The sequence below is a fragment of the Telmatherina bonti genome (genome assembly GCF_933228915.1).
Source record: "Telmatherina bonti genome assembly, chromosome: 22".
NCBI classification, from domain to species: domain Eukaryota; kingdom Metazoa; phylum Chordata; class Actinopteri; order Atheriniformes; family Telmatherinidae; genus Telmatherina; species Telmatherina bonti.
This window is the reverse complement of record NC_136631.1, coordinates 31,581,343-31,596,139: the sequence shown is the minus strand read 5'-3', so window position 1 is coordinate 31,596,139 and position 14,797 is coordinate 31,581,343. Positions and strand designations below refer to the sequence as shown.

Genomic DNA, 14,797 nt, shown 5'->3' with positions numbered 1-14,797 from the left:
ATCCATGAGGAGGGAGATGAGGGAGCGGTCACTTCTGGTCGCTCTGCACATGAACTGGATCTGTGTGTGTGTGTGTGTGTGTGTGTGTGTGTGTGTAAAACAGGAGCAAGTGTCATTGTGTCATATGAATGATAGGACTTGTGTTAGTTAAATTTTAACCACCAAACAAACTCCAATCCTTCCAGCTGTCTCACTCAGAGGCACTTTCAGTCCTTCATGGCTTCAGCATCGTCACTAGCTGACCTTAAATATGTTGTTTACTCTAAAAGCCTCTCAGTAGCTCCGCTCCTGTTTTTATTACCAAAACATACACTCCCCGGCCGCTTCATTATTGCTTGTTAACGCAAATACCTGATCAGCCAATCACACGGCAGCAACTCGGAACATTTAGGGAACATGGTGACGATGACCTGAAGTACAAACTGAGTGTCAGCATGAAGAGGAAAGGAGATTTAACAACGGACATTGTTCTGCAGCTACGACTAAAACGACCCCTGCTGCATTTAAACTTCGCCTAATTATACAACTAAAATCTTGTTAATCATCAATAATGAATAATTCATTACAAAACTAACTATAAAGCAAAAAATGTCGCCTAAACAAAGAAAATTAACATCTATTTTTGTAGCATACATATTTTTAGTAAGTGGAAATAAACAGTGACAGAATACGCCAGCATGACAGAAGTAACGACGAGTTGGATGGAGTCGAGAGTATTTATACCATCACCTACACTGTTCACTGTCAGGATAATACTGCTGCTTACTAGGGTTGCTCGATTATGACAAAAATTATAATCACGATTATTTTGACTGAAATTGAGATCTCGATTATTTAACAACTATCCAGTATTTTTAAGCAAGGCTCCCCTTTCTTGGTGTTCTTGACTCCGTGTCGGGCATTATAACCGTCTAATGGACGGTTCTGAGTTGTTTAATCCCCTAAATAGGAACTATTTTATGTTGGACTTGATGTACATTTCATGCCAAACAACCGCTGTCGGGCTGCAGCGCGTTTCTCTCATTCACCTGTTAAGACAGCTGATCTGAACCAGCTGGTTGACGCGGAGGCTCCGCCCATCTTTTGTATACAGTCTATGGTCGGGACGCTGCTGGGTAGCAGCAGTCCGGGACGCGGAGTTTTAAGGCTGGAAAGTTACGTAATGGGTCTTTAAGATACTTTAATATTTCTAGTTTTAATGAAAGTTCACTCCTAGACTAGTTCACTCGGCAACCTGCAGGAATTTGTGACATGATTGTTGTTCTGAGTGTTTCCCAAACTGCTGATCTGCTGGATTTTTACACGTTTTCAGAAAATTTCTACTCTAAGGTGGTTGCATCCGGATACTTCGCTGCTCTGGAAAGATAAACGCCATCTGAAATTTTGCGTCTTTCTCTCTGAAGGCTGAGAATCTGCTGCTTGATGCAGACATGAACATCAAGATCGCCGACTTCGGTTTCAGCAACGAGTTCACCGTGGGCAACAAGCTGGACACGTTCTGTGGCTCCCCGCCGTACGCCGCGCCTGAACTTTTCCAGGGGAAGAAATACGACGGGCCAGAAGTGGATGTCTGGAGTCTGGGGGTCATTCTGTACACGCTGGTCAGCGGCTCGCTGCCCTTCGACGGACAAAACCTCAAGGTGGGACTCATTTAAAACATCTTAGTCTACGCAGCATCGTGAACACCAGTGAGGCTTCTGTGACACGTTTCTCTGTTATTTGACATGAAGTCGGATTGTTTGTCGCTCTGTCTGCAGGAGTTACGTGAGCGCGTGCTCCGAGGAAAGTACCGCATCCCTTTCTACATGTCCACAGACTGCGAGAACCTCCTCAAACGCTTCCTGGTGCTCAACCCGGCCAAACGCGGTACTCTCGAGGTGAGGGAGGAGGCAGAAAATGTAAATATACCTCTCAATTCTTAATGCACTCCCCCAGCACGTCTGCATCGTCGGAGAATGCACCTATCCTGTTTGCTCTCCACCCCACCTCCTCCTCTCAGTCCATGCATCTCCTCACTGCATAGTCTCCTCTGGCGCCCACGGTGTCCTTTTTCTCTGTGATCCCACACTCTACCCTTTTACCATGTTTTAACCGTAAATAATGCATTTTTCATGTTGTTGGTGGTAGTTTTTTTTTTTTATTTTGTTTTTCACTTTGTCTACAACAAATCATCAAATTTTTTTACACACACACACACACACACACACACAATGCTCACAATTCTTCAACATTGCTGATTTTTGTAGATTAAAAACAAAAAAATGTATAAAACTTTTTTTGCTCGTCATTTTTCTTCATTTAGATGAGGTAAAAACAACACAGTAGCCAGACCATCATTCTGCTGCTATAATGCACAATATTACAAGTGAAAAGATCAATAGAGACTATAAAAATTTTATTTATTTGAAAAAAACAGGATTTTTTTAACAATAAAATCTATTTTAAAATTGTGAAGAAAAAATCCCGATTTCTGAGTTTTTGAGAGAGAGAAATAAAGAGAGAGAGAGAGAGATAAAGAGAGATAGAGATAAAGAGAGAGAGGGAGAGAGAGAATATTATATTGGGGTGAAAAAAATGTAATAAAAAATTTAGAATTTTTTTTTTTTATTTCACATTTTTAAAATCAATGTTTTTTTTTTCCCCAAAATAAATATAATTAATCCACTATAAAATTTTTATTATAATTATTTTTATTGTTTTTATTGATCTTTTTAATTGTCTTTAATTGTCTGGCATGAGAGCAACAGAATGATGGTCTGGCTACTGTGTTGTTTTTACCTCATCTAAATGAAGAAAAATGATGAGCAAAAAAAGTTTGACATTTTTTGTTTTTAATCTACAAAAATCAGCAATATTGAAGAATCTTGAGCATCGGACCAAAAGAATCGTAATCCAAACAAGAGCATATCGTCACAGCCCAAATAATTATTTATATATATATATATATATATATATATATATATATATATATATATATATATATATATATATCAAGTTTTAAAACAAAGCCATTTTATTTAGGTTTATTTTTAATTTTTTTTCTTTTTATGAATTTGATCTATAATTGAACTTTTTTAATATATTCATAATTAAAGTCATCCTTTTAGCACGGTCAGATTTAATATTTCATATCGCACTTTAAATTTTTTATTAAATATTTAAATCCCTTTGAGGCCATTTGACCTGTTAAATGTAATTAATCAAAACTGTAATGATACAAAATATTTATTCATATTTTTTTTTTTTTAAATTGGGGCAGCATGATGATATTCTGTTAAAATAAAAATAATGTGTTTAATATAGAAAAAACTATTTTATGGTTTATATTGATATGTTTCTTCTATTAATGATAACTTGTTCATGAAAAAACATTTTAAAAACCTGGTGAATTAGTCGCTTTATTTACCAGAAACATTTATGTTCACTCAAAGCACAAACAGCAAAGCTGAATAGAAATTTGATATTTTTGAGCTTCATTTAAAACAGCTTGATAAATCAGACAGAACCAGTAATTATTCGCCTGTCAGGCTGCAGGCAGGTTGTTTCGTAGTGGACTCCACGTTATCTGACTGCTTTGGTCGTCTCTAAAGTCCATCTAAAGCAGCAGATTGTGTTTCATAAGCCAACATGTTCTGCATGTGAAATGACGTAAAACTCTTACTGGGATCGTACTGACGGATCCCAGTTTATGATTTAAGACGTTAATGTTGCTGTTTGGCTTTTTATAATTTATAGCTGCATCGTCTGCTGGTTTTAAAGCGATCCAGCCGTGACGAGAATTGTTCTGCACATCAAAGCATCAGCGATCATCTTTTAGCCGCCCAGCCTCACACACACACACACACACACACACACACACACACACACACACACACACGCGCGCGCGCTCTGGGACGCCATTTACACATAAAACATTTCTTCAGTGTATTTTTGGAACCTGTGCGTGAATAAAAAAGCTGATTTTATTTTACTGCTTGTGGGCTTGTGTCGATCTGCCTGAAGTGATTTAAAACAAACACGTTTGACTCGACTCTGAGGGTCACATCTGCCACCCGATCGGCCAGAACTGTGGCGGTTACATCAGAGCCCATCAGTGATAATTAGTTTGGCTCGGCTCTTAATAAAAACCCAGAGAGCTCATTGATCCGCTCTGGATTAAAAGTAAAGGTGTTGGTAAATGGAAGTCGGGACAGCTCAATACTGCTCCATCTTTACTGATGAGGAAGGTTGAAACTGGTTTTTGTTTTAAAGAAAGGTTTATGCACCTGTTTTTGTTGCATTTGGTCGTAAATTCTGCATAATTCAACTCTTAAGTTTCTCATTTTAATTTGCAGCAAATCATGAAGGACCGATGGATCAATGCAGGATTTGAAGAGGATGAACTGAAGCCTTACACAGAACCAGAACTTGACATTTCTGACCAGAAGAGAATAGGTAAAGTATCACAGATAAATGTCCTAACAACGTTTCATGGCTGTCTGGCTCCACTTACATCCCGTTTAATAATCGGGGGGGAAGTGCACACCTTCGTTTATTCCAGCTAAAGACTCGTGCTTGTCGTCTTAGCTCTGTTGGGACGAGAACAAAGAACTTAAATGTCAGCAAAGTTGCAGTTCCACAATGCAAAAGCAGTCTCATTATTTCAGTCCTGAAGAGTTTTAAAAGAAAAGATGAAACATGCTGATGAATAAATGAAGACGAGCTGCTGCTGCTGGTGGAGGGAGAACGTCGACAGAAGCCTCCCCATCGTGGCCTGGATGAAAGCTGTAAAAGGAGAGGAGGGGGGGCTCTTACATAACAGCAGCTGTGGTTGGCTGTAAACGCACCCACAAGAAGAAAGCTGGTGAAGGGAGCAGGATGGGGACAGAAGGGGATATTTATGCTGCAGACATGCAAAACTTCCGTCGTTCTTTCCATATCTTATCCAGCTTTATTTAAATTAAGGGTCACAGGAAGCTGGAGTTTATCCCAGCGACTATCAGACGAAAGGAGGCAGGTCCATCACAGAGGAAACACAGAGAGAAAACCATCATGTGACCATTTAGAGATCCGTTAACATAAAATACGTTCAGGAAAAATCCTCAAATAGAAGGTGATCGTCCTTTTGGACGGTGACGTCTTTGTTTAATCATTTAGCTTGAACTGTGATGGTTGTTGTCACGCCTGCGTCTTATGTTTAATTCTGACGTCGTAATTAAGCTTCAAGTCAAATTTAAAGGGCACAACAAAAGCAAAGAAACATGGTGACATTTGTGCCCAAAGCAGAGCTGGTGTCAAGTTATTCTGAAGAGATGAAGTCCAACATGAACCGGCCCCTCTTTTCATGAACAAAACGTACGCCGTTCTTTTGCACCTGCGTCATGTAGAATGGTTGGGTTGGCTGGTTAGAACAACTTTAGATCAACACTAAATATTCTGCATATATGTTTAACAGTAATCAATTTGTCATATTTGTGATGTTTACAGGTTGTTACACACTGGTCACTTTATCAGGTCCACCTTCCAGTCCCAGTTTGGACCACCTCTTTTCTGTGGTGTTTACACTTTACTCAAATGGTGCCAAGAAAATATCCCGGAGCTATAAATGAACACCCACCAACCTACATTTAGATACAAACTTCCAACTTTGTGATGAATTAGTGAATAGTCTCTTTGGAATAAACGAGAATAATGCAGGAAAAGGGCGGGGCTTAATTTTAATGGGCGCATAATATGCTTGGAACGACTGGGATTGTACCATTATGTGAGAGGGGGAAGGGGGTTTGGTCAAGTTCATGAAGCCAGATTTAAAAGCAAAAATGACAGGACAAGTGAGGGAATTGGCGACAAATGATTGCAAAGCAGCATTTAGCTTTATTACAAAAATGGTGAAGAGAGCAGAATTTGTAAAATGAAAATAAACGTCGCTTTGTTTGATTTGTTTTGTTGTTTCCATGTTAAAATGTTGCTTTTTTTTAAAAAAACTGTTTGTTTACTAAAACAATGTATTCATAATTACTAAGTTGCCTGCAGTAGAAACTCTGATCTTTAAAGACAAGTGGGTCTGCTCCATTTACCCCCCGGGTCACCAAGTGGCGAGCGGAGTTTTCACTCCATTCGAAACGGGCGATCAGCTGGGACTAAGGCTGCATGACGAGCTCAGATCCAGCCACTTGTTGGGCGATAAAATCCCTGAGACGCATCTGATGGACAGCGTTGCACAACCTCAAACAAATGTGTGCAAAATTATGATTTTATTTTTAACTTTTTATAGATGTTAACTTCTCTCTGAAAGATCCATGCGCCCTCTGCAGAGATGGCAACAAAGTACTTTAGTAGATTTTGCAGGTACTCTCTGAGTATATATCTACTTACATTTTTCCTTAAAGGCTAGTGATTTATTTATTTTGGCACTGATGGGCAAAGAGGTGGAGCTGAGAGTGTCAGACTCCGACCTGCCTGTAGCTAAAAGCTAACCCAGAGCTAGTGGGAGCTAGCAGGCTAACAGATGGTTGGTGGGCTAACGCTAAATCACACCGTTAACCGATTAAAAACCGCGACTGTGTTACATTCTGCCTTCTTGCAGCAGCATATCAGCATATCAAGATCCTGTCAATCAAAACCATGTCTTAATTGTGCAAAATTATGAGATTAAATTGGTTATAAACGGATGAGTTATGAAAAGAAAAAGAAAAAAATCCCTCCTCCTCATAGATGCCATGAAGGTAAAGCTGACCTGTTAGACCTGAGATGTTTTATATTACCAGGCTGTAAATATGTTTATATCTGCTGTAAACATGTTTATTTCTGCTGTAAACATGTTTATTTCTGCTGTGAAGTTGGTCTTTTTAACATGGGAGTCTATGGGGATTTGCTCTGTTTTGGAGCCCCTAGTGGATGAAGGGGGAACTGCAGCTTCATGCACTTCTGCATAGGCTTCACTTTTAGCCCGGAGGTTGCCGCTTTGTTTTGAACATACTGTTTTTAAAAGATTTTATATAATATTATTAATTGCTTTGCGCCCCGTGAATCATGCAATATAAATACATTTTACTTTTAAAAAGACTTTCAGAGCCTGTACTTTTTACTTAAGTAGATATTTGGATCAGTACTTTTTACCTTTGCTCAAGTCATTTTTTTAGCATAGGTATTTTACTTGTACTCAGATAAAACATTTGGGTACTTTTGCCATCTCTGGTCCTCTGTTGTGTTAAAGCCTCTTTTCACTGGCAGACGCTCGCCGCTCCATTTAAGCAGCAAATTCCTCCTTTGCTGCTCATCTCCCTGGGTCATTGCCCGGCTGATTGAAAAGGAGCGGACCCACTTTGATGAGGAACGAATCAAATCACATTACCTTTGAACACTCTTTTTTTTGCCACGAACCATCCATCCATTGGCTGATGGTTCACGTCTACAAGCTGCTCCATCTGCAAAGTGCAGCTGAATGAGGCGAGAATTTTAAGCAAAGCGACTCGTAGAGGGGAAAACGTGAGGTGGAGGATGGATGGACAGACAGAAGATTAAAACTCAGAACAGTCCCGTGTTGTTCGGTTTGTCGGTAAACAAGGTGGTTCCAGAGTGTGTAGCGACCAACAGGTTCTTCATGCTGGAAGCTAAATTAGCTCAAATCCTTTTTTGAATTTATTTTTATTCTTATCTATCCGACCCGTCCTCTTTCACATGTGGTAATAAAACAGATCCAATCTTTTTTCAAGACAAAGCAGTCTCTGAGGTGCCATGTCGCTTTTTATTCCACTTTTACGTCATTGTTGTGACCTCACTATTCTGTCCCAGAGGAGACGCGATGCGGGAAGATCACATGTAAACAACAGCCAGCTCTGATTGCACAACATATTTACCTGGCTAAACACGGTGTGCTGCGTGTGACGGCATGTCTTCAGCTGCACATGGGGGTCCCAGTGAAGTGTGATGAAGGTTGTATATAAATTATATCTCAACCAGATGAAAAAATCAGACTTATGGAAACAGATTGGTGCGTGAAATGCAGTGTGAACGTAGACAGTTTGCGATCCCACAACTGGCAACGGTGGCCTGTTGGATGCAGCCTGGCGTCTACAACAGTGATGTATTCTTTCTATTATTAAAGAATTTATTTTTAACCGCTTGTACGTAATTAATCCATTTAAGAGATTTAAAGAAGTTGCCTTCTTGTGAACTGATTAGATATTTTCATTATTTCCTGATTTGGCTGCAGCACTTGAGGAATTTCCTCCGTTAACCAGGTCGAGAAATATCCTGATATAAACTACGGGATATTAAGAGCTTTTTCTCTTCATATTTAATATTTTTATTAATGTCATTGTTGTGAAGCTGCTCAAATGAATCAGACATTTGAGGCAACAGGATTACGAGTCCGGTTCGACGTCTTCGGTCAGACTTCATAATGCGGGCAGCAGATTTCCTTCTGTAATATTATCAGAGGATTTACTACGTAAAGCAGGGAGATCATCCCTCTCCTCTCTCACGACAGTGGTTTCTTTGGTCTTAAACAGAAAAATAAAACCACTCCTGCAGCCTGGGAGATGTATTTTTAACTCATTGCTAAATATCAGGAAGTACAGAAGCTCTTTGTTTTTCCAAACGTCCCGTTGTATCCGAGCGAAGTAACGGGGAACATTTATGTAACTGACCCGACCTTCATAAGCTGGAAAAACATCCCTGTCACTGATGAAACAAGGCAGCATCCTGACATGCTTTATATCATAGAAGCTTTCAGCTGTTTTAAACGTAACAAATAGTTGTGGTTGAATTATTTTCTCCTTTTTAAATGAGCACATTTTGCCCTGATGAAGCGGTGGAAGAAGTGTGTGTGAGCAGGAGTGTGAAAGTGAGATCGATTGAAAGGGGGTGAAGAAAGATGAACGATTCTGCCAGGCAGAGCTATGTTTGTTCTTCCTACACACCAAGTCCAGAGAATTAAGCCCATTTTCGTTTGTATTGAACTGAATTGTTCCTTTTTGAATACATTTAATTTATATTCATAGTTTCTGCTTGGATGTGCCAAACGTGATCCGTTTGGTTCAGCCAAATTAGAGCCTGAAGAGCAACAAAGAGAAACTGTTAACCCTCCATCACGGCTTCAGAGTTTACTGTGGTCACAAGATAACGCCTGTAAAGGAACCGTTTCCTGATAAATAACGGAAAAATAACTAATGACTAAAAAACTGGAGATGATGTTTGACATACTAGCCATGTTCATGTTGGGATATGTACATAAAAAATGCAATGTTGACCTTCCGGATGCCTGAAAGCGATCCTGTAAAAGTAACTCGCAACTGTCATGTATGAAAACTGAACTTGCTTTTACCAGTATAAAACTAGTTTTTTTCCAGTACTAAACCTGCTTTTACCAGTATAAAACTAGTTTTTTTCCAGTACTAAACCTGCTTTTACCAGTATAAAACTAGTTTTTTTTCCAGTACTAAACCTGCTTTTACCAGTATAAAACTAGTTTTTTTTCCAGTACTAAACCTGCTTTTACCAGTATAAAACTAGTTTTTTTCCAGTACTAAACCTGCTTTTACCAGTATAAAACTAGTTTTTTTCCAGTACTAAACCTGCTTTTACCAGTATAAAACTAGTTTTTTTTTCCAGTACTAAACCTGCTTTTACCAGTATAAAACTAGTTTTTTTCCAGTACTAAACCTGCTTTTACCAGTATAAAACTAGTTTTTTTCCAGTACTAAACCTGCTTTTACCAGTATAAAACTAGTTTTTTTCCAGTACTAAACCTGCTTTTACCAGTATAAAACTAGTTTTTTTCCAGTACTAAACCTGCTTTTACCAGTATAAAACTAGTTTTTTTTTCCAGTACTAAACCTGCTTTTACCAGTATAAAACTAGTTTTTTTCCAGTACTAAACCTGCTTTTACCAGTATAAAACTAGTTTTTTTCCACTACTAAACCTGCTTTTACCAGTATAAAACTAGTTTTTTTCCAGTACTAAACCTGCTTTTACCAGTATAAAACTAGTTTTTTTCCAGTACTAAACCTGCTTTTACCAGTATAAAACTAGTTTTTTTCCAGTGCTAAACCTGCTTTTACCAGTATAAAACTAGTTTTTTTTCCAGTACTAAACCTGCTGTTACCAGTATAAAACTAGTTTTTTTTCCAGTACTAAACTTGCTTTTACCAGTATAAAACTTGTTTTTTCCAGTACTAAACCTGCTGTTACCAGTATAAAACTAGTTTTTTTCCACTACTAAACCTGCTTTTACCAGTATAAAACTAGTTTTTTTTCCAGTACTAAACCTACTGTTACCAGTATAAAACTAGTTTTTTTCCAGTACTAAACCTACTGTTACCAGTATAAAACATTTTCTGACCACTTGAAAACTTGCTTTTGCCAATTTGAAACTTGCATCTACCACTACAAACCTGCCCATACCACTATAAAACATGCTGTTACCACCACTAAATCTTCTTTTACCACTTTAAAACGTAGCGCTAGTTGCACCTGAGGAAGAGCTGTTGTCCATCACGTCATTTAGAATGACAAATACCAGCCAGAGCCTGAATCTGTGCCCCAACAGGTCGGTCTGGTTTGCCTCCACACAAAAACTGCTTTAATAAGAAAAAGTTCCTCATTTGGCAAAAAATAAAACAATTTTTTACAGATTTTAATGTATATTTTTTCTTACTTTGTGATTTCCATTTAAAAGAAAGAAAAAATAAAAAAAAATATTTAAAAATGAAAATGTACATAAAAAAAAGATAATTTCTTAACACATTTTTTTGATAATGAAAAATATTTTTTTTAACAAAAGGGAAAACTCTGTAGGAGCAGGAATTTAAGTTTTTTTTATTTCATTGGACGATGAATGATGGGATGTGTGGGAAGACGAGGTGGGATCATGTTCTTGCTTCGATGAAACGGACCTCCGCTGTCGTTTGTGCAGATGTGATGGTGGGCATGGGCTACAACCTGGACGACATCCAGGACTCTCTGGCCAAGATGAAGTATGACGAGATCACTGCCACGTACCTGCTGCTGGGCAGGAAGGCCTCCGAGGTACGAACGTAAACTATCCTCACTGTGCAAAATGACATTTCCAGCACTGGTTTCACTGGTTCAACCCTCAAAAATAAGTTTCCTCTGCAGCTCTGAGATATTTTAGTTTTAGTTTTGTTTTTTTAAATGAATAATTCCACATGAATTTAGCATTTGGAGAGTTTTGCATCGCAGCCCCCTCAGAGGCTCGTCCTGTTTCTGGATGCTTCAATGTAAAATAAAGAGAAATGATAAATAAATAAACTTCTGTAAACAGGAGGATTAAATTTCTCATCTTCTGCTATAAATATGAAGTTGCATTTTAGATTTGTGTGTTTTTGTGTCCTTTGCCCCGCAGCTGGAGCCCAGCGAGTCTGCTTCCAGCAGCAATCTGTCTCTGGCCAAACCCCGACCCAGCAGCGAGCTCAACGGCCAGTCCCCCTCCCACCTCAAAGTCCAGCGCAGCGTCTCGTCCAACCACAAACAGCGGCGTTACAGCGAACAAGGTGAGGAGCCACAAGGCGCCATTTGACTGATTTAGAGCGAATGAAGCAGCTTTTCTTTTAAAGCTGCGTTGTTGTCGAGGGGTGGAAAGTCGAACCAAAAAATCAAATGTCGGGATTTTTTGCTTTACAATTTTAAAATCAATATTTTTTTTTTGTTGATTTAATTATTTAAATTATTTAATTGTTTAAATAGATATAATTAATTATAAAATTAGTCATTTTTATTGTTTTTAATTGATCTTTTTTTACTCATCTTCTTGGACGGTATAACAGCAGATGGTCTGACTGCTGTGTTGTTTTTTTCCTCTTGAATTTAATCAAGAATTTAAAAAAAAATTTTAAAAAAATGCTGAGCCAAAAAAAGTTTTGTTCTTTTTTTTTTTTTGTTGTTTTTAATCTACAAAAATCAGTAACAGCGTAGAATTGTGAGAATCCCAATTTAAATCACCTGAAAAATCTGAATCTTATTGAATCGGGACAAACGCATATGGTCACAGCCCTAATGTTGTCTGAAGAAAGCTGCTAAATCAGGGGTGTCCCAGTACGTCCCCAAGGGTTGCAGTGTTTCCCTGCTCCAACACATCTGTCTTGCATTAAATGGATTCAACATCCTATGAAGTTCTGCTCCATGGTTAAGGTAATTGAAGTGTGTTGGAGCAGGCATGCATGGAGAAACCTGCAGGATTGTGGCCCTGGAGGACCGGAGCTGGACGCTTCTGAGCTAAATGAAACCATGTGACTGGTTTGATTTGATGAAACCATTTTTAGACCACAACTAATCACTGTCTGCTGCCATATGATGGTCTTTTAATAAGTTCAGTTTGGACCACTTCCTTTCTGGCAGATGGATCTTAAAGCAGAAACATCCTGAACCTTGTGACCCCTTTTTTCCTCCAACTGTGGACTGAATTTACTGTCCTTTAAAATGCCCTCATGTGCTCCAGACTGTCCTGCCCTCCTTTTGTAGCTCATCTCATTAAAGATAAAAGCATTTCAGTAGATATTCCTTGTAATTTACAGTCGGTTTTATTCACCAGACGTATTTTCTCCTCTTGCAGTCGGTCATAACGTCCCTCCAGGAATGGCTCATCCAAAGAGGAGTCAGACCACCACAGGCGACAACATGAAGGAGGACGGTGGAGTCCAGCTCCGTAAACCCAGCACCCCGGGTAGCCGCGGCGCTCCACCCTCCAGCCCTCTCCTGGGCAACGCCAACAACCCCAACAAAGCCGACATCCCCGACCGCAGGAAAGGAGCCACCACCGGCCCGAGTGTGAGTCTCCGTGGCGGCCGGCTTCGTTTGGCTCATGTGACCTCACGCTCCCCCATCAGGCTCTTTTCTCTGCTTCTTCTGTTTGTGGGACTTTTCCAGACCAGCTTGTCTTTCACCGACGGCGGGGGGGGGGGGGGGGGGGATTCCTGGCTGCTTCCGACATGAAAGCAGTCTAATAAAGACCTCATTGTCTCCAGAGGAAGCTGGAAAAGGGAGAACAAATCTGGGTTAGGAAAAGGGATCTTTCGTCCTGATGCTTTCTGCTGATTTGATTTGCATTGTGGGTAATGTAGTCTCCGTGATTTAATTAGCTGGAGAATGTCGTTCAGCTCTTTTTGGAAGGAGTCATTCAGGAGCAGGAAATATTTTGGACTCGTCAGGAATCTCCTCCTTCTGGACAAGTGATTCAATCCGTGACATTAAGGCGTCAGAAACACACTGTGACACACACTCTGAAGGCGCCTTGGCAGATTTATACAGCACTGTTGGAAGATGTGGACACGGCTGCTCTTCAGGGTGAATGGCTCGCTTCAGTCATGAATGGTGGCGCGTGACGGCGGCGTCCATTCAGCTGCTCGGGGAAGAATCGCTGTGTCCAAACACAGGCGACAAGTCGGTTTCTGGTCATTCTAAGGATTCACAAACACACATTTAGGAGCTATTTCACCGCTTTCCAGGGACGTAGGTTTGATTCTGATATTAGTTGTTCATGATGGATGTTTTATTAAACCTTCAACACACTGCCAGCGCATGAATACGCCAAAATACAGTAACACAGTTCACTGTTGGTGAACCTACAGGGACACACTTCTCAAGTTAGATTGACAAACTCAAAAACACACACAGGCCCCCCACATTGTCCTCACAATGTGTGTATCTGACAAAACCAGCATTACAAGGGCGTTCCACAGTATTCACTTAGACCAGGGGTGTCCAAAGTCAGTCCTCGAGGGCCGCTGTCCTGCAGGTTTCCCATGTATTCCTGTTCCAACACATCTAGCTTCCACTAAATGGATCAAACAGCCAATGACGTGCACAACTGATTAAGCTCTACTACTAATTAATTTGAATCAGGTGTGTCTGAGCAGGGATACATAGAAAACCTGCAGGATTCTGGCCCTCGAGGACCGGAGCTGGACACCTCTGGTTTAGACCATCTAGAAAGCTGTTTTGTAAACATTCCAAAGGTTAAATCAGGAGAAAATTAGTTACCTGGTCATCTTCAGTCATGGAGAGTAATGCTTTGGGTTGGTCATCATGATGAGCATCTCTGGAGGCTGAAACCATGTTCAAACATAGAAAAAACAGTTTAACATCATTATGATGTGAATATTTTGACAGTTCACAGTAACATTTGCTACATTTACATAGGAGTTTTAATTCCTGTTTAATTCCAAATAAAAGTTACATCCGCCTTAAACTGAGGAGAAACGACCATGTAAACACTTAATTCCTGATGCTAATTTCTATTCAGAATTAAACTTAATCCCGATGGTTTAAGTTTATTTGCATTTTAATCCTGAACTATTTAATTCCTCGGTCATGTAAACCTTCATTCCGCTGTAAGGTAACTCCAGTCGTTCTGAGCATGCTCGTTACCTTGTCCTGTCCCGATGACGCGCGTTGTTTTACCTCCCGTGTTCGGTGGTCTATCTTTCTTCTCCTTCTCAGCTGCTGCAGAAAGTGAAGTAGTATGCTGGTGTTGAGCTGCTACTTCACATTTATAATAAAACTAGCAGTGAAACTGGTTCTTATTATGTAGTTTATACAAGTTACGACTGAAAAGACGAGAAGCAGGGAGACAACTTTGTTTATTTCCGGTATACGTCATACGTCACGTGCACCCTCTGTCCAATCAGAACCCTTCCCAACCCGCCGCTCTAAAGAGGAATTAAGTAAAGACGCGTTTCATGTAAACGTCCATTTGGAATTATTATTTTCATGTAAACTTGTAAGAGAATAAGTTCATTCTGAATTATTAATTCTGAATTAAAAAACACCATGTAACCGTAGCCAACGATGTGTCTG

General features: G+C 39.7%; 1 protein-coding gene across 7 annotated transcripts in view; it reads left to right on the top strand.

Annotated features, from left to right (window-relative positions):
* mark3a (MAP/microtubule affinity-regulating kinase 3a) overlaps positions 1–14,797 on the top strand; it is a 61,342-nt gene that overhangs the window by 29,629 nt on the left and 16,916 nt on the right. For 4 of the 7 annotated variants that reach the window (XM_079262025.1, XM_079262023.1, XM_079262020.1 and 1 more), the window contains exons 8-13: positions 1,404–1,640; positions 1,758–1,898; positions 4,335–4,434; positions 10,899–11,011; positions 11,349–11,496; positions 12,555–12,769. In XM_079262025.1, the coding sequence (XP_079118151.1) occupies positions 1,404–1,640; positions 1,758–1,898; positions 4,335–4,434; positions 10,899–11,011; positions 11,349–11,496; positions 12,555–12,769 (954 nt within the window). The remainder of the gene's footprint in view (positions 1–1,403; positions 1,641–1,757; positions 1,899–4,334; positions 4,435–10,898; positions 11,012–11,348; positions 11,497–12,554; positions 12,770–14,797) is intronic. The other 3 variants (XM_079262026.1, XM_079262024.1, XM_079262022.1) reach the window with 1 other exon arrangement.